At 42.9% G+C, this 23,752-nt stretch overlaps 1 protein-coding gene across 1 annotated transcript in view; it reads right to left on the bottom strand.

Annotated features, from left to right (window-relative positions):
* The window catches only part of LOC135531434 (UPF0524 protein C3orf70 homolog A-like), a 48,275-nt gene extending 30,746 nt beyond the window's left edge, over nucleotides 1–17,529 (bottom strand). The window contains exon 1 of the mRNA XM_064959483.1: nucleotides 17,155–17,529. Within this exon, the coding sequence (XP_064815555.1) occupies nucleotides 17,155–17,329 (175 nt within the window). The 5' untranslated portion in view covers nucleotides 17,330–17,529. The remainder of the gene's footprint in view (nucleotides 1–17,154) is intronic.
* Between the last annotated feature and the right edge of the window lie 6,223 nt (nucleotides 17,530–23,752).

Here is a 23,752-nt window from a genome sequence, read left to right as displayed (position 1 = left end):
GTGTGTGGAAGGTTGATAATGTACTGTATATTGTGGAAGGTTGATAATGTACTGTATATTGTGGATGTGTGTGGAAGGTTGTTATTGTACTGTATATTGTGGAAGGTTGTCAATGTACTGGATAGTGTGTGGAAGATTGAATACTTTGGCTTTTCTGGGCTGAATGTGCTGCGACGTTTCAGGGTTGCTGTGTGTGTGTGTGTGTGTGTGTGTGTGTTTCAGGGCTGCAGAGGAGCTGTAAGATGGATGAAAGGCTAAAACACTAGTTTACCAGGATCACCATCAGAGTCAGTCACACACAGAGAGACACGGATGGCAGGAAGGAAGGAAGGAAGGAAGGAAGGAAGGAAGGAAGGAAGGCAGCATTCCAGGGTCTTAGCCTCTCAATTCATATAAGTTGAGATGGGATGTAAAGGTTGGATATGAAGTTAGGGTTTCAGCACTGTAGGAAGACTCATAGCCTGCTAAAGAAGCATTTCAGATGGTTCACTGAAGACTTCCTGAGGCTGTTTCAGTGTTGTTAGCTTAGCTACACTTTAGCCTTCAAAAGGGGTTTTAACCCACATAAAGGGGTGCAGGGCTAGCGGTGTAATACATGCTATAACATCCTAATGTCATACTAAAGACACTACATACAGAGACAGTTCCCCTAAACAGGGAGTTTCCTGGTCGTCAACCTCCCTCCCACCTGATTGGATGTTATGTCATGAATAATGAATTCACAGAGATGCTGTGAAGAGATGCATCATGGGGACTGGTGGTATTTAGAGACATTTACAGATGATTAGGCTGAGGTCTCAAGCACAGCTGGGAATCTACCTCTGCTAATCACACGCACACGCCAATAAACTTTGATTCGACACATACATACGCACTCTCGTTTATAATGTAATGAGAGATGACATACATTATTGGCTCTTGCAGCGACATTAAACAGATAAGTCCCAGTAATATACAGATCTGGTGACATGACTAACACCACTAGCTGTGACTGATTGTCTCTTTCTATCACCCCTAGCTGTGACTGATTGTCCCTTTCTATCTAACACCACTAGCTGTGACTGATTGTCCCTTTCTATCTAACACCACTAGCTGTGACTGATTGTCCCTTTCTATCTAACACCACTAGCTGTGACTGATTGTCCCTTTCTATCTAACACCACTAGCTGTGACTCATTGTCCCTTTCTATCTAACACCACTAGCTGTGACTGATAGTCCCTTTCTATCTAACACCACTAGCTGTGACTGATTGTCCCTTTCTATCTAACACCACTAGCTGTGACTGATTGTCCCTTTCTATCTAACACCACTAGCAGTGACTGATTGTCCCTTTCTATCTAACACCACTAGCTGTGACTGATTGTCCCTATCTATCTAACACCACTAGCTGTGACTGATTGTCCCTATCTATCTAACACCACTAGCTGTGACTGATTGTCCCTATCTATCTAACACCACTAGCTGTGACTGATTGTCCCTTTCTATCTAACACCACTAGCTGTGACTGATTGTCCCTATCTATCTAACACCACTAGCTGTGACTGATTGTCCCTTTCTAACACCACTAGCTGTGACTGATTGTCCCTTTCTATCTAACACCACTAGCTGTGACTGATTGTCCCTTTCTATCTAACACCACTAGCTGTGACTGATTGTCCCTTTCTATCTAACACCACTAGCTGTGATTGATTGTCGCTTTCTATCTAATACCACTAGCTGTGACTGATTGTCCCTTTCTAACACCACTAGCTGTGACTGATTGTCCCTTTCTAACACCACTAGCTGTGACTGATTGTCCCTTTCTAACACCACTAGCTGTGACTGATTGTCCCTTTCTATCTAACACCATTAGCTGTGACTGATTGTCCCTTTCTATCTAACACCACTAGCTGTGACTGATCGTCCCTTTCTATCTAACACCACAAGCTGTGACTGATTGTTCCTTTCTAACACCACTAGCTGTGACTGATTTGTCCCTTTCTAACACCACTAGCTGTGACTGATTGTCCCTTTCTAACACCACTAGCTGTGACTGATTGTCCCTTTCTATCTAACACCATTAGCTGTGACTGATTGTCCCTTTCTATCTAACACCATTAGCTGTGACTGATTGTCCCTTTCTATCTAACACCACAAGCTGTGACTGATTGTTCCTTTCTATCTAACACCATTAGCTGTGACTGATTGTCCCTTTCTATCTAACACCACTAGCTGTGACTGATCGTCCCTTTCTATCTAACACCACAAGCTGTGACTGATTGTCCCTTTCTATCTAACACCACTAGCTGTGACAGATCGTCCCTTTCTATCTTACACCACTAGCTGTGACTGATTGTCCCTTTCTATCTAACACCACAAGCTGTGACTGATTGTTCCTTTCTAACACCACTAGCTGTGACTGATTTGTCCCTTTCTAACACCACTAGCTGTGACTGATTGTCCCTTTCTAACACCACTAGCTGTGACTGATTGTCCCTTTCTATCTAACACCATTAGCTGTGACTGATTGTCCCTTTCTATCTAACACCATTAGCTGTGACTGATTGTCCCTTTCTATCTAACACCACAAGCTGTGACTGATTGTTCCTTTCTATCTAACACCATTAGCTGTGACTGATTGTCCCTTTCTATCTAACACCACTAGCTGTGACTGATCGTCCCTTTCTATCTAACACCACAAGCTGTGACTGATTGTCCCTTTCTATCTAACACCACTAGCTGTGACAGATCGTCCCTTTCTATCTTACACCACTAGCTGTGACTGATTGTCCCTTTCTATCTAACACCACAAGCTGTGACTGATTGTCCCTTTCTATCTAACACCACAAGCTGTGACTGATTGTCCCTTTCTATCTAACACCACAAGCTGTGACTGATTGTCCCTTTCTATCTAACACCACTAGCTGTGACAGATCGTCCCTTTCTATCTTACACCACTAGCTGTGACTGATTGTCCCTTTCTATCTAACACCACAAGCTGTGACTGATTGTCCCTTTCTATCTAACACCACAAGCTGTGACTGATTGTCCCTTTCTATCTAACACCACTAGCTGTGACTGATCGTCCCTTTCTATCTAACACCACTAGCTGTGACTGATCGTCCCTTTCTATCTAACACCACAAGCTGTGACTGATTGTCCCTTTCTATCTAACACCACTAGCTGTGACATATCGTCCCTTTCTATCTTACACCACTAGCTGTGACTGATTGTCCCTTTCTATCTAACACCACAAGCTGTGACTGATTGTCCCTTTCTAACACCACTAGCTGTGACTGATTGTTCCTTTCTATCTAACACCATTAGCTGTGACTGATTGTCCCTTTCTATCTAACACCACTAGCTGTGACTGATCGTCCCTTTCTATCTAACACCACAAGCTGTGACTGATTGTCCCTTTCTAACACCACTAGCTGTGACAGATCGTCCCTTACTATCTTACACCACTAGCTGTGACTGATTGTCCCTTTCTATCTAACACCACAAGCTGTGACTGATTGTCCCTTTCTATCTAACACCACAAGCTGTGACTGATTGTCCCTTTCTATCTAACACCACTAGCTGTGACAGATCGTCCGTTTCTATCTTACACCACTAGCTGTGACTGATTGTCCCTTTCTATCTAACACCACTAGCTGTGACTGATTGTCCCTTTCTATCTAACACCACTAGCTGTGACTGATTGTCCCTTTCTATCTAACACCACAAGCTGTGACTGATTGTCCCTTTCTATCTAACACCACAAGCTGTGACTGATTGTCCCTTTCTATCTAACACCACTAGCTGTGACTGATTATCCCTTTCTATCTAACACCACTAGCTGTGACTGATTGTCCTTCACCAACGGTCCTTTTCCATCTCACTAATAGTAATGAACATTTCCCAACATATTAAGTTGTGGAGGAAACACCTCTGGACCGCATGTCGAGACAGAACGTGTTGTATGTCATATTGTATAGTACAAACAGTCCGAAATACTTACAATACTATCATAATTGTTGCATCATACAGGTTTCATAAAACTACAGTTGTGTTGTGACTGTTTTCAGGGTGAAACATTTCAGCCACTCATGTAAAATGAGGCCACTGGTTTTGAAGAGGGGTAGAAAACCTGTTTTCAGAATGAAACATTTCAGCCACTCTAATGTAAAATGAGGCCACTGTTTTTTTTTGCATTTTTAATAAAAAATATTCACAAAAACCACGAGTGCCAAATCCATTCCTATTTTCAGCCCTAGTTTCACTTCCTGTCCCTCTGAGTAATCAGAGGAGAACGTGCATAGTACCACTCCAACCCAGCCTCCAGCGACGAATAAGGAAACAGACATACACTGTGTGAATATATTTCTATTTGATCATACAGTTGTAGCTCTCAGGTTATAGTTCTCAGGTTGTAGTTCTCAGGTTATAGTTCTCAGGGTGTATCTCTCGGGTTATATCTCAGGTTGTAGCTCTCAGGTTATAGTTCTCAGGGTGTATCTCTCAGGTTGTAGCTCTCAGGTTATAGTTCTCAGGGTGTATCTCTCGGGTTGTATCTCTCAGGTTGTAGCTCTCAGGTTATAGTTCTCAGGGTGTATCTCTCGGGTTGTATCTCTCAGGTTGTAGCTCTCAGGTTGTAGCTCTCAGGTTGTAGCTCTCAGGTTGTAGCGCTCAGGTTGTAGCGCTCAGGTTATAGCTCTCGGGTTATAGCTCTCGGGGTGTAGCTCTCGGGGTGTAGCTCTCGGGGTGTAGCTCTCGGGTTGTAGCTCTCAGGGTGTATCTCTCAGGTTGTAGCTCTCAGGTTATAGTTCTCAGGGTGTAGCTCTCAGGTTATAGTTCTCAGGTTGTAGCTCTCCGGTTATAGTTCTCAGGGTGTATCTCTCGGGGTGTAGTTCTCAGGTTGTAGCTCTCAGGTTGTAGCTCTCAGGTTGTAGCTCTCAGGTTGTAGCTCTCAGGTTGTAGCTCTCAGGTTGTAGCTCTCAGGTTGTAGCGCTCAGGTTGTAGCTCTCAGGTTATAGCTCTCAGGTTATAGCTCTCGGGGTGTAGCTCTCGGGGTGTAGCTCTCAGGTTGTAGCTCTCAGGGTGTATCTCTCAGGTTGTAGCTCTCAGGTTATAGTTCTCAGGGTGTAGCTCTCAGGTTATAGTTCTCAGGTTGTAGCTCTCCGGTTATAGTTCTCAGGGTGTATCTCTCGGGGTGTAGTTCTCAGGTTGTAGCTCTCAGGTTGTAGCTCTCAGGTTGTAGCTCTCAGGTTGTAGCTCTCAGGTTGTAGCTCTCAGGTTGTAGCTCTCAGGTTGTAGCTCAGGGTGTAGCTCTCAGGGTGTAGCTCTCAGGTTATAGCTCTCGGGTTGTAGCTCTCGGGTTGTAGCTCTCGGGTTGTAGCTCTCGGGTTATAGCTCTCGGGTTATAGTTCTCGGGGTGTAGCTCTCGGGGTGTAGCTCTCAGGTTGGGTTCAAGCCCACCTCTGAAGTGGTGCCAACCATTTCCCCCATCCCTAGCGAACACAGCTGATTAAACTAACTGCATTCTGAACTGAAGATCATGATTAGGTGCTTATCGGAGTCAGGTGTGTCTGCTGGGACATAAGTGTGACACCAATCAGGCCCTGGAGGACTGGAGTTGCCCATCCCTGTCCGAGGTTCTCTGGGTAATCCCCTTGGTAATCCCTTGGTTCTGGGTCAGTGTGGACAGAGCAGTCTCTCTGTCTGTTCAATAATGCATACTTCCTACACTAGCAGTCAGGTAGCTCCTCTCAAGACAGAGCATCGAGAACGGCTGTGAAAACAGTATCTACCAGGACTAGACTACATACAGTATCTACCAGGACTAGACTACATACAGTATCTACCAGGACTAGACTACATACAGTATCTACCAGGACTAGACTACAGTACAGTATCTACCAGGACTAGACTACATACAGTATCTACCAGGACTAGACTACAGTACAGTATCTACCAGGACTAGACTACATACAGTATCTACCAGGACTAGACTACATACAGTATCTACCAGTACAAGACTACATACAGTATCTACCAGGACTAGACTACAGTACAGTATCTACCAGGACTAGACTACAGTACAGTATCTACCAGGACTAGACTATAGTATCTAACAGGACTAGACTACATACAGTATCTACCAGGACTAGACTACAGTATCTAACAGGACTAGACTACATACAGTATCTACCAGGACTAGACTACAGTATCTAACAGGACTAGACTACATACAGTATCTACCAGGACTACAGTACAGTATCTACCAGGAACTAGACTACATACAGTACAGAATCTACCAGGACTAGACTACAGTACAGTATCTACCAGGACTAGACTACATACAGTATCTACCAGGACTAGACTACATACAGTATCTACCAGGACTAGACTACATACAGTATCTACCAGGACTAGACTACATACAGTATCTACCAGGACTAGACTACATACAGTATCTACCAGGACTAGACTACAGTACAGTATCTACCAGGACTAGACTACATACAGTATCTACCAGGACTAGACTACAGTACAGTATCTACCAGGACTAGACTACATACAGTATCTACCAGGACTAGACTACATACAGTATCTACCAGTACAAGACTACATACAGTATCTACCAGGAACTAGACTACATACAGTACAGTATCTACCAGGACTAGACTACATACAGTACAGTATCTACCAGGACTAGACTACATACAGTATCTACCAGGCCTAGACTACATACAGTATCTACCAGTACAAGACTACATACAGTATCTACCAGGACTAGACTACAGTACAGTATCTACCAGGACTAGACTACATACAGTATCTACCAGGACTAGACTACATACAGTATCTACCAGGACTAGACTACAGTACAGTATCTACCAGGACTAGACTACAGACAGTATCTACCAGGACAAGACTACAGTACAGTATCTACCAGGACTAGACTACATACAGTATCTACCAGGACTAGACTACATACAGTATCTACCAGGACTAGACTACAGTACAGTATCTACCAGTACAAGACTACATACAGTATCTACCAGGACTAGACTACATACAGTACAGAATCTACCAGGACAAGACTACAGACAGTATCTACCAGGAACTAGACTACATACAGTACAGTATCTACCAGGACTAGACTACATACAGTACAGTATCTACCAGGACTAGACTACATACAGTATCTACCAAGCCTAGACTACATACAGTATCTACCAGTACAAGACTACATACAGTATCTACCAGGACTAGACTACAGTACAGTATCTACCAGGACTAGACTACATACAGTATCTACCAGGACTAGACTACAGTACAGTATCTACCAGGACTAGACTATATACAGTATCTACCAGGACTAGACTACAGTACAGTATCTACCAGGACTAGACTACATACAGTATCTACCAGGACTAGACTACATACAGTACAGTATATACCAGGACTAGACTACAGTACAGTATCTACCAGGACTAGACTACATACAGTATCTACCAGGACTAGACTACAGTGTCTACCAGGACTAGACTACATACAGTATCTACCAGGACTAGACTACATACAGTATCTACCAGGACTAGACTATATACAGTATCTACCAGGACTAGACTACATACAGTATATACCAGGACTAGACTACAGACAGTATCTACCAGGACAAGACTACAGTACAGTATCTACCAGGACTAGACTACATACAGTATCTACCAGGACTAGACTACAGTACAGTATCTACCAGGACTAGACTACATACAGTATCTACCAGGACTAGACTACAGTACAGTATCTACCAGGACTAGACTACAGTATCTACCAGGACTAGACTACATACAGTATCTACCAGGACTAGACTACATACAGTATCTACCAGGACTAGACTACATACAGTATCTACCAGGACTAGACTACAGTACAGTATCTACCAGGACTAGACTACAGTACAGTATCTACCAGGACTAGACTACATACAGTATCTACCAGGACTAGACTACATACAGTATCTACCAGGACTAGACTACATACAGTATCTACCAGGAACTAGACTATATACAGTATCTACCAGGACTAGACTACATACAGTACAGTATCTACCAGGACTAGACTATATACAGTATCTACCAGGACTAGACTACTGACAGTATCTACCAGGACTAGACTACATACAGTATCTACCAGGACTAGACTACAGTACAGTATCTACCAGGACTAGACTACATACAGTATCTACCAGGACTAGACTACATACAGTATCTACCAGGACTAGACTACATACAGTATCTACCAGGACTAGACTACAGTACAGTATCTACCAGGACTAGACTACAGTACAGTATCTACCAGGACTAGACTACATACAGTATCTACCAGGACTAGACTACATACAGTATCTACCAGGACTAGACTACATACAGTATCTACCAGGAACTAGACTATATACAGTATCTACCAGGACTAGACTACATACAGTATCTACCAGGACTAGACTACCGACAGTATCTACCAGGACTAGACTACATACAGTATCTACCAGGACTAGACTACCTACAGTATCTACCAGGACTAGACTACCTACAGTATCTACCAGGACTAGACTACAGTACAGTATCTACCAGGACTAGACTACAGTACAGTATCTACCAGGACTAGACTACATACAGTATCTACCAGGACTAGACTACAGTACAGTATCTACCAGGACTAGACTACAGTACAGTATCTACCAGGACTAGACTATATACAGTATCTACCAGGACTAGACTACATACATATATATATATATATAGAGGATGACATGTACATGTAGACTAGAGGATGACAGGTACATGTAGAGTAGAGGCTGACAGGTACATGTAGACTAGAGGATGACAGGTACATGTAGACTAGAGGATGACAGGTACATGTAGACTAGAGGATGACAGGTACATGTAGACTAGAGGATGACAGGTACATGTAGACTAGAGGATGACAGGTACATGTAGACTAGAGGATGACAGGTACATGTAGAGTAGAGGATGACAGGTACATGTAGACTAGAGGATGACAGGTACATGTAGACTAGAGGATGACAGGTACATGTAGACTAGAGGATGACAGGTACATGTAGAGTAGAGGATGACAGGTACATGTAGAGTAGAGGATGACAGGTACATGTAGAGTAGAGGATGACAGGTACATGTAGAGTAGAGGATGACAGGTACATGTAGAGTAGAGGATGACAGGTACATGTAGACTAGAGGATGACAGGTACATGTAGACGAGAGGATGACAGGTACATGTAGAGTAGAGGATGACAGGTACATGTAGAGTAGAGGATGACAGGTACATGTAGACTAGAGGATGACAGGTACATGTAGACTAGAGGATGACAGGTACATGTAGAGTAGAGGATGACAGGTACATGTAGAGTAGAGGATGACAGGTACATGTAGAGTAGAGGATGACAGGTACATGTAGACTAGAGGATGACAGGTACATGTAGACTAGAGGATGACATGTACATGTAGACTAGAGGATGACAGGTACATGTAGAGTAGAGGATGACAGGTACATGTAGAGTAGAGGATGACAGGTACATGTAGACTAGAGGATGACAGGTACATGTAGACTAGAGGATGACATGTACATGTAGACTAGAGGATGACAGGTACATGTAGAGTAGAGGATGACAGGTACATGTAGACTAGAGGATGACAGGTACATGTAGACTAGAGGATGACAGGTACATGTAGACTAGAGGATGACAGGTACATGTAGACTAGAGGATGACAGGTACATGTAGAGTAGAGGATGACAGGTACATGTAGAGTAGAGGATGACAGGTACATGTAGAGTAGAGGATGACAGGTACATGTAGAGTAGAGGATGACAGGTACATGTAGACTAGAGGATGACAGGTACATGTAGACTAGAGGATGACAGGTACATGTAGACTAGAGGATGACAGGTACATGTAGACTAGAGGATGACAGGTACATGTAGACTAGAGGATGACAGGTACATGTAGAGTAGAGGATGACAGGTACATGTAGACTAGAGGATGACAGGTACATGTAGACTAGAGGATAACTGATAACTGTGGCTGTTATACATGTAGCTGTCATCCTCTATAACCTTGTCTAATTTACACTTCCTGTTTATTATATATGACCTATATTAACTATAACCCCTGTCTAATGTACACTTCCTGTTTATTATTCATGACCTATATTAACTATAACCCTTGTCTAATGTACACTTTCTGTTTATTATTCATGACCTATATTAACTATAACCCCTGTCTAATGTACACTTTCTGTTTATTATTCATGACCTGTATTAACTATAACCCCTGTAATGTACACTTCCTGTTTATTATTCATGACCTGTATTAACTATAACCCCTGTCTAATGTACACTTCCTGTTTATTATTCATGACCTGTATTAACTATAACCCCTGTCTAATGTACACTTCCTGTTTATTATTCATGACCTGTATTAACTATAACCCCTGTAATGTACACTTCCTGTTTATTATTCATGACCTGTATTAACTATAACCCCTGTCTAATGTACACTTCCTGTTTATTATTCATGACCTGTATTAACTATAACCCCTGTAATGTACACTTCCTGTTTATTATTCATGACCTGTATTAACTATAACCCCTGTAATGTACACTTCCTGTTTATTATTCATGACCTGTATTAACTATAACCCCTGTAATGTACACTTCCTGTTTATTATTCATGACCTGTATTAACTATAACCCATGTCTAATGTACACTTCCTGTTTATTATTCATGACCTGTATTAACTACAACCCCTGTCTAATGTACACTTCCTGTTTATTATTCATGACCTATATTAACTATAACCCCTGTCTAATGTACACTTCCTGTTTATTATTCATGACCTATATTAACTATAACCCCTGTCTAATGTACACTTCCTGTTTATTATTCATGACCTATATTAACTATAACCCCTGTAATGTACACTTCCTGTTTATTATTCATGACCTTTATTAACTATAACCCCTGTAATGTACACTTCCTGTTTATTATGACCTGTATTAACTATAACCCCTGTCTAATGTACACTTCCTGTTTATTATTCATGACCTGTTAACTACAACCCCTGTCTAATGTACACTTCCTGTTTATTATTCATGACCTATATTAACTATAACCCCTGTAATGTACACTTCCTGTTTATTATTCATGACCTGTATTAACTATAACCCCTGTAATGTACACTTCCTGTTTATTATTCATGACCTGTATTAACTATAACCCCTGTAATGTACACTTCCTGTTTATTATTCATGACCTGTATTAACTATAACCCCTGTCTAATGTACACTTCCTGTTTATTATTCATGACCTGTATTAACTATAACCCCTGTCTAATGTACACTTCCTGTTTATTATTCATGACCTGTATTAACTATAACCCCTGTCTAATGTACACTTCCTGTTTATTATTAATGACCTGTATTAACTATAACCCATGTCTAATGTACACTTCCTGTTTATTATTCATGACCTGTATTAACTATAACCCCTGTCTAATGTACACTTCCTGTTTATTATTAATGACCTGTATTAACTATAACCCATGTCTAATGTACACTTCCTGTTTATTATTCATGACCTGTATTAACTATAACCCCTGTAATGTACACTTCCTGTTTATTATTCATGACCTGTATTAACTATAACCCCTGTAATGTACACTTCCTGTTTATTATTCATGACCTGTATTAACTATAACCCCTGTAATGTACACTTCCTGTTTATTATTCATGACCTGTATTAACTATAACCCCTGTCTAATGTACACTTCCTGTTTATTATTCATGACCTGTATTAACTATAACCCCTGTAATGTACACTTCCTGTTTATTATTAATGACCTGTATTAACTATAACCCCTATAATGTACACTTCCTGTTTATTATTCATGACCTATATGAACTATAACCCCTATAATGTACACTTCCTGTTTATTATTCATGACCTATATGAACTATAACCCCTGTAATGTACACTTCCTGTTTATTATTCATGACCTGTATTAACTATAACCCCTGTAATGTACACTTCCTGTTTATTATTCATGACATGTATTTACTATAACCCCTGTCTAATGTACACTTCCTGTTTATTATTCATGACCTGTATTAACTATAACCCCTGTAATGTACACTTCCTGTTTATTATTCATGACCTGTATTAACTATAACCCCTGTCTAATGTACACTTCCTGTTCATTATTCATGACCTGTATTAACTATAACCCCTGTAATGTACACTTATATATGACCTGTATGAACTATAACCCCTGTAATGTACACTTCCTGTTTATTATTCATGACCTGTATTAACTATAACCCCTGTAATGTACACTTCCTGTTTATTATATGACCTTAATGAACTATAACCCCTGTAATGTACACTTCCTGTTTATTATATGACCTGTATTAACTATAACCCCTGTAATGTACACTTCCTGTTTATTATATATGACCTGTATTAACTATAACCCCTGTAATGTACACTTCCTGTTTATTATTCATGACCTGTATTAACTATAACCCCTGTCTAATGTACACTTCCTGTTTATTATATATGACCTGTATTAACTATAACCCCTGTCTAATGTACACTTCCTGTGTATTATTCATGACCTGTATTAACTATAACCCCTGTAATGTACACTTCCTGTTTATTATTCATGACCTGTATTAACTATAACCCCTGTAATGTACACTTCCTGTTTATTATTAATGACCTGTATTAACTACAACCCCTGTCTAATGTACACTTCCTGTTTATTATTCATGACCTGTATTAACTATAACCCCTGTAATGTACACTTCCTGTTTATTATTCATGACCTGTATGAACTGTAACCCCTGTAATGTACACTTCCTGTTTATTATTCATGACCTATATGAACTATAACCCCTGTAATGTACACTTCCTGTTTATTATTCATGACCTATATTAACTATAACCCCTGTAATGTACACTTCATACTCTTCATATAATATTATGCATAACAACGGCGGCGTCGGTGGGAGAACTATAGACACTCATATAATATACACAGTGGAGGTGATGGAAACATGGCTGTAACAGCCTCAGCACGGTTTGTTTCCATAGGAGGAGAGAGAGAGAGAGAGCTGTTGCCATACCTCCATCCCCCCAGTGGGATACCTCTTAATGCTGACAGCAGGGTCTGAATCATCTAGGACGGGAGGAGAGGGAGGTTGGGTGTGGAGGGATCACAAATGACAACGGACCGGATGGTTTGATAGGGCTTGACGGACCAGAGAGGTCAAGTGGCAGCTGAACTATAACCTCTGAGGCTGACCCCTCTCTGCCTGTTCTCTCAGTGATCACTCAGCCCAGAGACCGTCAGCCCAGAGACCGTCAGCCCAGAGACCGTCAGCCCAGAGCCCGTCAGCCCAGAGCCCGTCAGCCCAGAGACCGTCAGCCCAGAGACCGTCAGCCCAGAGACCGTCAGCCCAGAGACCGTCAGCCCAGAGACCGTCAGCCCAGAGACCGTCAGCCCAGAGACCGTCAGCCCAGAGACCGTCAGCCCAGAGACAGTCAGCCCAGAGACAGCTGTGTGTTGGTGTTCTGTGTATAACATTAGTGTGTTCAGGCTATAGAATACAGTCTGACTATGAGATACTTTTTGAAATGCCTTCCTCTGTCACTGCAGCTTGACACAAATTCAATGTTGTTTTGGCGTCCGGCCCGGAGACACAGGACTGCTTGACTTTACCCATCACAATAACAATGCAGCAAACAGAGAATGGAGGAGCATTACAGAGGATGTAGGCTGACAGACACGCAGCTACCAGTTACTGAACACTACTGTGAAGTCAAGAGTCAGGACAGATGACTGTGTTACCGATACAGAAAAGGAAACTGACTGACAACACATTTCACAGGCGTTTCTAGGGTCTCACTACTCCAAAACGTACATACATATGGACAAAGACGCACGGGCCCACACACACACACACACGCACACGCACACACACACACACACACACACACACACGTCAAACCCTTGGTCCCTGGTTAACCACAGGGCTTTATGGTCCCAGGTTAACTACAGGGCTTTATGGTCCCCGGTTAAACACAGGGCTTTATGGTCCCCGGTTAAACACAGGGCTTTATGGTCCCCGGTTAAACACAGGGCTTTATGGTCCCCGGTTAAACACAGGGCTTTATGGTCCCCGGTTAAACACAGGGCTTTATGGTCCCCGGTTAAACACAGGGCTTTATGGTCCCGGTTAAACACAGGGCTTTATGGTCCCGGTTAAACACAGGGCTTTATGGTCCCTGGTTAAACACAGGGCTTTATGGTCCCCGGTTAAACACAGGGCTTTATGGTCCCCGGTTATACACAGGGCTTTATGGTCCCGGTTAAACACAGGGCTTTATGGTCCCGGTTAAACACAGGGCTTTATGGTCCCCGGTTAAACACAGGGCTTTATGGTCCCCGGTTAAACACAGGGCTTTATGGTCCCGGTTAAACACAGGGCTTTATGGTCCCGGTTAAACACAGGGCTTTATGGTCCCTGGTTAAACACAGGGCTTTATGGTCCCTGGTTAAACACAGGGCTTTATGGTCCCTGGTTAAACACAGGGCTTTATGGCCCCCGGTTAAACACAGGGCTTTATGGCCCCCGGTTAAACACAGGGCTTTATGGTCCCCGGTTAAACACAGGGCTTTATGGTCCCCGGTTAAACACAGGGCTTTATGGTCCCCGGTTAAACACAGGGCTTTATGGTCCCTTGTTAAACACTCCCTCTTCCCCCTCCCTCCCTCCCTCCCTCCCTCCCCTCCTTAGTTGACTGAGGAAAACTAAACTCTCTCTGGGACTCAGTCTCCATGCTACTCTAATGGGTGCTAGTCTAGACAGATGCAGTTCCAGACACTCCTCTGAAAGTGTAATATTTACTCCCTCTTCCTCCCCTCTCCTTATCTCACTCCCTCCCTCCTCTTCCTCCCCTCTCCTTAGTTGACTGAGGAAAACTAAACTCTCTCTGGGACTCAGTCTCCATGCTACTCTAATGGGTGCTAGTCTAGACAGATGCAGTTCCAGACACTCCTCTGAAAGTGTAATATTTACTCCCTCTTCCTCCCCTCTCCTCTCCCTCCCTCCCTCCTCTTCCTCCCCTCTCCTCTCCCTCCCTCCCTCTTCTTCCTCCCCTCTCCTTAGTTGACTGAGGAAAACTAAACTCTCTCTGGGACTCAGTCCCCATGCTACTCTAATGGGTGCTTGTCTAGACAGATGCAGTTCCAGACACTCCTCTGAAAGTGTAATATTTACTCCAAACACTTTGCTGCAGAAGGTACAGTAGGCGCTTGATAAAGTGCAGTGTGTCTGATGATTAGGTTTAGTGGGGATGTTGGGCTCTCTCTCTCTCTCTCTCTCTCTCTCGGCTTGGTCTTCCATCACCTGTTTTCACCACGTGTGACCTGGTCACAGTGAGGAAGTGAGCCTGCCCTCTACTGGTGGCTGAGTGTAACTTCACTCAGTTTCACTACTTACATTTACATTTACATTTAAGTCATTTAGCAGACGCTCTTATCCAGAGTGACTTACAAATTGGTGTTGTAATACATTATTAACAATGTAATGATACCTTCATCATAACCCAGCTGTTGTAGTGCAGAGAAACAAGATAATACCTTCATCATAACCCAGCTGTTGTAGTGCAGAGAAACAATAGAATACCTTCATCAATGTCTGTTGTAGTGCAGAGAAACAAGCTTGTTGCCCAAAAACATATTTTGGTGTAAGGAGAGCCAACTGTAGTTCATAACCTCAAGGTCCAGACAACGATCCTCAATACTCCAGTCTGTCCTGTCTGAATTCTTGGAGACTTGGTCATGAGATTCTTATAGACTGTAAGACAGTGTAGTCTATTATAATATAATAATATATCCCATTTAGCAGACGCTTTTGTCCAAAGCGACTTACAAGTCGGCTGGGGCCACTACTTTTACATATGGGTGGCCCCAGCGGGAATCGAACCCACGGCGCTTGGCGTTGCAAGCGCCATGCTCTACCGACTGAGCCACACAGGACCTAGTCATCTAAGTAGCCAACTGCTGAGGCTGAGCTGCAAGACAGACATGGTCTGTTGATGAATAAGAGGCTGAATGAATTCAGCATCTTTAACGTCATTCATTCTCTCTCTATCAGCAGCTTCCAGCTGTGAGGGTGACAGTCCATGAATGGTACACTGGTGGAGGTTCATCATACTGTCTGTCTGTCTGTCTGTCTGTCTGTCTGTCTGTCTGTCTGTCTGTCTGTCTGTCTGTCTGTCTGTCTGTCTGTCTGTCTGTCTGTCTGTCTGTCTGTCTGTCTGAGCAGCTTCCAGCTGTGAGGGTGACAGTCCATGAATGGTACACTGGTGGAGGTTCATCATACTGTCTGTCTGTCTGTCTGTCTGTCTGTATCAGCAGCTTCCAGCTGTGAGGGTGACAGTCCATGAATAGTACACTGGTGGAGGTTCATCATACTGTGTGTCTGTGTGTCTGTCTGTCTGTCTGTCTGTCTGTCTGTCTGTACCACTGAGCCAACATTGAATAACTAGGAACAATATTCTATCCTGCTACCGGTTTTATCAGCTGAATGTAGTCTCTGTATTTAGATATGCAGTCTATCACGTCAGAATGTCTGCGTTGACTAACAAGCCAACAAAACCGGAGGAGGGCTATTCTGCCCTACCAAGCAAAAAGGCAGTAATTGCTCATTTGATCGAAAATGAGTTAGTCATTTTTGCTAGAATTAAAAGACATGCTTAATCATGTGGACAAGTATCCTGTCTCTATTGTATTGTGTTCGGGAGAAAATAGGGGTCATGTTGGCAGTAACTGTATAAAGTTACTATGAAACCAACGTAAATAAAAGCCATTTTTCTCACTTCCACGCAATGGGCGGTTACTGCCTTTTTGCTTGGTAGGGCAGTATAATTGTCTGAAGTCAAACAATAGGCTGCTATTCTTGTAAACATTCACATATAACAGGCTATTTATAGACATGCATTGAATTTCTCCTTCCAACCAGGGAGAGAGAGGAGAGCACAGCGAAACACGTGGAGAACCCAGAGAACAGTGAGACATCGACGGGCTTTAAGCAAGGCTACTTACAGTGACACCATCCCAAGTGGCAGCACCAGTGGAGCTTGAAGCACTTCCCATGGCTGTGTGTGGCGCAGATGGACAGTCCGTCGCACGGGAGAAAGTCCGGTCTCCCCGCGCAGCTCCGGGCCAACGCCTGTGCCTCGTCCAACTTCTCGCTCTTCCGTCCGCCCGACGCGGCCATCGCGCAGCCCCAGGATCAAAAGCCCCAGGATCAAACGCACGCCATGTAACCCATCAGAGAAGGCAGCTTTAGCCCACCAGCCAAAAAATGGTCTGGAATTTCGGTTTTGGTCTCAAAACCTCAGCAAACGCCAAATGTCGAACCAGGGAGGAAACTCCAAAGCGTGACGCAAACGAGTTAAATGTGGCACCGTTGTAGCCACCCCCAAGCAGCACAGAGAGAAACAAAATGCGATGAAAGTTCCAGTTCCAAGAATACGATTGACAGCTTGTTTTACGTAAACATCTGGATCTCCAGCCGCTGGAATTATTTTCTGTAAACGTCGACGACGTTATCTCAGCCAGAGAGATTTCCGTGGCGTATCCCGTGTCAGGCTTTCATTTGATATAGCCAGCCTTCTATCAGCCTGACAAGAGACTCCCCTGTCTGTTGATGAAGCCCTCGCCGTTTCCTTCCTCTTAGGCTATCCCCTCCTCCTCCTCTCTCTCTCTCTCTCTCTCTCTCTTTCTCTCTCTCTCTCTCTCTCTCTCCAGTCCGGTTCAGCCATAAAGGATGTCCGATATTTGGTCTATTGTCCTCATTTCTGGCTGTAATAGCCTTTCCTCCGAAGTCATAACTGATTCAGATGAAAGTAATCATGTAAACAAAGCCTATAATTTGAATCGGAAGCAACCTTTTTCAAGATAAATACAGGTCATTCTGTTAACGGATCCTTCATTTAAAAAAAAAATATTTCATTAATTTAAACTTTATTTAACTAGGCCAATCAGTAAAGAAAAAAATCTTATTTACAATGACGGCCTACCAAAAGGTGAAACAAAATATAGGACCAAACACACATCATGATCAGAGAGACACCACAATCCTACATCAAGAGAGACCTAAGACAACAGCATAGCATGGCAGCAACACATAACACAGCATGGTAGCAACACAACATGACAACAACATGGTAGCAGCACAAAACATGGTACAAACATTATTGGGCACAGACAACAGCACAAAGGGCAAGAAGGTAGAGACAACAATAAATCACGTGAAGCAGCCACGACTGTCAGAGTGTCCATGATCGAGTCTTTGAATGAAGAGATGGAGATAAAACTGTTCAGTTTGAGTGTTTTTGCAGCTCGTTCCAGTCACTAGAGGAGCGACCCAGAGATGTGTGTGCTTTGGGGACCTTTAACAGAATGTGACTGGCAGAACGGATGTTGTATGTGGAGGATGAGTGCTGCAGTAGGGGGAGTGAGGGCTGCAGAAGGGGGGAGTGAGGCCTACAGTAGGGGGAGTGAGGCCTACAGTAGGGGGAGTGAGGCCTACAGTAGGGGGAGTGAGGCCTACAGTAGGCCTACAGGGGGAGTGAGGCCTACAGTAGGGGGAGTGAGGCCTACAGTAGGGGAGTGAGGAGCCTAGGGGGAGTGAGGCCTACAGTAGGGGGAGTGAGGCCTACAGTAGGGGGAGTGAGGCCTACAGTAGGGGGAGTGAGGCCTACAGTAGCGGGAGTGAGGCCTACAGTAGGGGGAGTGAGGCCTACAGTAGGGGGAGTGAGGCCTACAGTAGGGGGAGTGAGGCCTACAGTAGGGGGGAGTGAGGCCTACAGTAGGGGGAGTGAGGCCTACAGTAGGGGGAGTGAGGCCTACAGTAGGGGGGAGTGAGGCCTACAGTAGGGGGGAGTGAGGCCTACAGTAGGGGGGAGTGAGGCCTACAGTAGGGGGGAGTGAGGCCTACAGTAGGGGGGAGTGAGGCCTACAGTAGGGGGAGTGAGGCCTACAGTAGGGGGAGTGAGGCCTACAGTAGGGGGAGTGAGGCCTACAGTAGGGGGAGTGAGGCCTACAGTAGGGGGAGTGAGGCCTACAGTAGGGGGAGTGAGGCCTACAGTAGGGGGAGTGAGGTAGGGGGAGTGAGGCCTACAGTAGGGGAGAGTGAGGCCTACAGTAGGGGGGAGTGAGGCCTACAGTAGGGGGAAAAGAGAAATTCATGTTCAATTGTGTCAAAGGCTTTACAGAAGTCCAAAAAAAAGACAACCGCATCTGAGTCAATTGCATCTGACTAATCTATAAGGTCCAAGACTAAACGAATGTTAGAGTTTATGTGACGGCCCTTCATAAATCCTGTTTGAGTCTAATTTATAATGGTACAGTGCCTTGCGAAAGTATTCGGGCCCCTTGAACTTTGCGACCTTTTGCCACATTTCAGGCTTCAAACATAAAGATATAAAACTGTATTTTTTTGTGAAGAATCAACAACAAGTGGGACACAATCATGAAGTGGAACGACATTTATTGGATATTTCAAACTTTTTTAACAAATCAAAAACTGAAAAATTGGGCGTGCAAAATTATTCAGCCCCTTTACTTTCAGTGCAACAAACTCTCTCCAGAAGTTCAGTGAATGATCCAATGTTGACCTAAATGACTAACGATGATAAATACAATCCACCTGTGTGTAATCAAGTCTCCGTATAAATGCACCTGCACTGTGATAGTCTCAGAGGTCTGTTAAAAGCGCAGAGAGCATCATGAAGAACAAGGAACACACCAGGCAGGTCCGAGATACTGTTGTGAAGAAGTTTAAAGCCGGATTTGGATACAAAAAGATTTCCCAAGCTTTAAACATCCCAAGGAGCACTGTGCAAGCGATAATATTGAAATGGAAGGAGTATCAGACCACTGCAAATCTACCAAGACCTGGCCGTCCCTCTAAACTTTCAGCTCATACAAGGAGAAGACTGATCAGAGATGCAGCCAAAAGGCCCATGATCACTCTGGTTGAACTGCAGAGATCTACAGCTGAGATGGGAGACTCTGTCCATAGGACAACAATCAGTCGTATATTGCACAAATCTGGCCTTTATGGAAGAGTGGCAAGAAGAAAGCCATTTCTTAAAGATATCCATAAAAAGTGTCGTTTAAAGTTTGCCACAAGCCACCTGGGAGACACACCAAACATGTGGAAGAAGGTGCTCTGGTCAGATGAAACCAAAATTGAACTTTTTGGCAACAATGCAAAACGTTATGTTTGGCGTAAAAGCAACACAGCTCATCACCCTGAACACACCATCCCCACTGTCAAACATGGTGGTGGCTGCATCATGGTTTGGGCCTGCTTTTCTTCAGCAGGGACAGGGAAGATGGTTCAAATTGATGGGAAGATGGATGGAGCCAAATACAGGACCATTCTGGAAGAAAACCTGATGGAGTCTGCAAAAGACCTGAGACTGGGACGGAGATTTGTCTTCCAACAAGACAATGATCCAAAACATAAAGCAAAATCTACAATGGAATGTTACAAAAATAAACATATCCAGGTGTTAGAATGGCCAAGTCAAAGTCCAGACCTGAATCCAATCGAGAATCTGTGGAAAGAACTGAAAACTGCTGTTCACAAATGCTCTCCATCCAACCTCACTGAGCTCGAGCTGTTTTGCAAGGAGAAATGGGAAAAAATTTCAGTCTCTCGATGTGCAAAACTGATAGAGACATACGCCAAGCGACTTACAGCTGTAATCGCAGCAAAAGGTGGCGCTACGAAGTATTAACTTAAGGGGGCTGAATAATTTTGCACGCCCAATTCTTCAATTTTTGATTTGTTAAAAAAGTTTGAAATATCCAATAAATGTCGTTCCACTTCATGATTGTGTCCCACTTGTTCTTGATTCTTCACAAAAAAATACAGTTTTATATCTTTATGTTTGAAGCTGTAATGGCGTTCTTCGTTTGTCGCAAGAAAGTCGGACCGAAATGCAGCGTGTTGGTTACTCATGTTTTTTAATAGAACAAATGACGATACATGAAATAACAAAAACAACAAACGGAACGTGAAAAACCTATACAGCCTGTCTGGCGAACACTAACACAGAGACAGGAACAATCACCCACGAAATACAAAGTGAAACCCAGGCTACCTAAATACGGTTCCCAATCAGAGACAACGAGAATCACCTGACTCTGATTGAGAACCGCCTCAGGCAGCCAAACCTATACAACACACACCCCTAATCAGCTACAATCCCAATAACTAAAAAACCCCACTAAGAATTACAACAAACAATAAACCCATGTCACACCCTGGCCTGACCAACTAATTAACTAAAACACAAAATACTAAGACCAAGGCGTGACAGAAGCCTGAAATGTGGCAAAAGGTCGCAAAGTTCAAGGGGGCCGAATACTTTCGCAAGGCACTGTATCTATTCCATTCTGTAATCTTTTGGCATAAAGCAGAGCAATCAATTTGTAATCAGTATTTAATAAAGTAATTGGTCTCCAATTGTCAATGAGAGAAGGGTCTTTATCGGGCTTCGGGATCAGTGAAATAAGGCCCTGTTTCATAGTGGAGACCATTTCCCCATTTTCAAAGCAATCTTGAAACATATTTTTTGGGTCTTCTAAATTGGGTCTTCTAGTTTTGGGTCTTCTAAATTGGGTCTTCTAGTTTTGGGTCTTCTAAATTGGGTCTTCTAGTTTTGGGTCTTCTAAATTGGGTCTTCTAGTTTTGGGTCTTCTAGTTTTGGGTCTTCTAGTTTTGGGTCTTCTAAATTGGGTCTTCTAGTTTTGGGTCTTCTAGTTTTGGGTCTTCTAAATTGGGTCTTCTAGTTTTGGGTCTTCTAGTTTTGGGTCTTCTAAATTGGGTCTTCTAGTTTTGGGTCTTCTAGTTTTGGGTCTTCTAGTTTTGGGTCTTCTAGTTTTGGGTCTTCTAAATTGGGTCTTCTAGTTTTGGGTCTTCTAAATTGGGTCTTCTAGTTTTGGGTCTTCTAGTTTTGGGTCTTCTAGTTTTGGGTCTTCTAAATTGGGTCTTCTAGTTTTGGGTCTTCTAGTTTTGGGTCTTCTAAATTGGGTCTTCTAGTTTTGGGTCTTCTAGTTTTGGGTCTTCTAGTAACTCCCCAAACTGTCTATAGAATTCAACTGACAGGCCATCAGGATTTCCCCTGTTGTCATTGACTTCAGAGCCTCTAATTTCTCCAATTGAGTGGAAACTGAGTGGAAATCATCCTCAATTACAGGGACACAACCATCTTCCTGAAATTGCGAGTTGTGAAGGTTTTTATAAAAGGAATTGACAAATGTTGACATTGCAATGGGATCTTTGCATAACACATCATTCATTTTGAGTGCAGTTATAGATTTTCTTTTGTAGTTTCTCTTTTCAAGTGGGAAAAAAAAGTAACTAGTGTTTCTTTCTCCCTCTTCAATCCATTTTGCTCTTGACCTGACAAAGGCACCCTTTGATCTGTGTAAAGCTGTTCTAATTCTAGTTGTAAAGATTTAAATACAGACTCTTCTTCTTGAGATAGATTATATTTCTTTAGAAAACTATCAAGCTCACTCATCAACTATGTTTCTCTAAGGTTCTTTTTAAGTGCATCAGCTCTTTGGCACATTTAATGACTGACTTTACATTTGAAAAATTCCCATCTACTTCCATGACACATGTCTTTTCTTGCAAAAATATCTTTGCTAACGATTTGATGTTTCCAATGACAATAGGATCTTTAAGAAGTGTGTTGCTAAATTTCCAATATCCTCGAGTAGCTTTTGTTTTTTTTAGTAGCTTGTAAATTCAGGGAAATCAAGTGATGATCAGAAAAGGAGCCAACTGATCTACAGCTATAACAAATTGGAACAAAACGGGTGAATTAGGAATCTGTTTTGTTGGTATAACCCTTAGCATCCGGATTGAAATAACGCCAGGTATCATCAACACAGAGATCCTTGCATAATGTAATGATAATGTTACTATTTCTGAGGGCGTTGACTCGCTCTAGGAGGAAAACGATCAGCAGATGCATCAGGTGTTTCATTCAAATCCCCAGAAATTATTAGAAAAGCCTCCGAGTATATGTTGTTTAAATCCTTTACTTTTCTGGTAAAAAGGGTCTTAGGGTCTTAGGCGGCAGGGTAGCGTGTTGGACTAGTAACCGAAAGGTTGCAAGTTCAAATCCCCAAGCTGACAAGGTACAAATCTGTCGTTCTGCCCCTGAACAGGCAGTTAACCCGCTGTTCCGTCATTGAAAATAAGAATTTGTTCTTAACTGACTTGCCTGGTTAAATAAAGGTAAAATAAAAAAATAAAAATAAAAATTAGGAGCATGTGAGTTATGTCCATACACATTACAGATGATGAAAATAGCACTGTCAAGTTTAACAGTTACTCTGACCCATCTGCCGTCCTGTGAAGATGTGGATTCTAGAACGTCACCTTTAAACTGTGAAGATGTGGATTCTAGAACGTCACCTTTAAACTGTGAAGATGTGGATTCTAGAACGTCACCTTTAAACTGTGAAGATGTGGTTTCTAGAACGTCACCTTTAAACTGTGAAGATGTGGATTCTAGAACATCACCTTTAAACTGTGAAGATGTGGTTTCTAGAACGTCACCTTTAAACTGTGAAGATGTGGATTCTAGAACGTCACCTTTAAACTGTG

The sequence above is a fragment of the Oncorhynchus masou genome, chromosome 5, assembly GCF_036934945.1.
Source record: "Oncorhynchus masou masou isolate Uvic2021 chromosome 5, UVic_Omas_1.1, whole genome shotgun sequence".
In the NCBI taxonomy this organism is placed as follows: domain Eukaryota; kingdom Metazoa; phylum Chordata; class Actinopteri; order Salmoniformes; family Salmonidae; genus Oncorhynchus; species Oncorhynchus masou.
The sequence above is the reverse complement of the archived record's forward strand: the minus strand, read 5'-3'. Positions and strand labels throughout refer to the sequence as shown.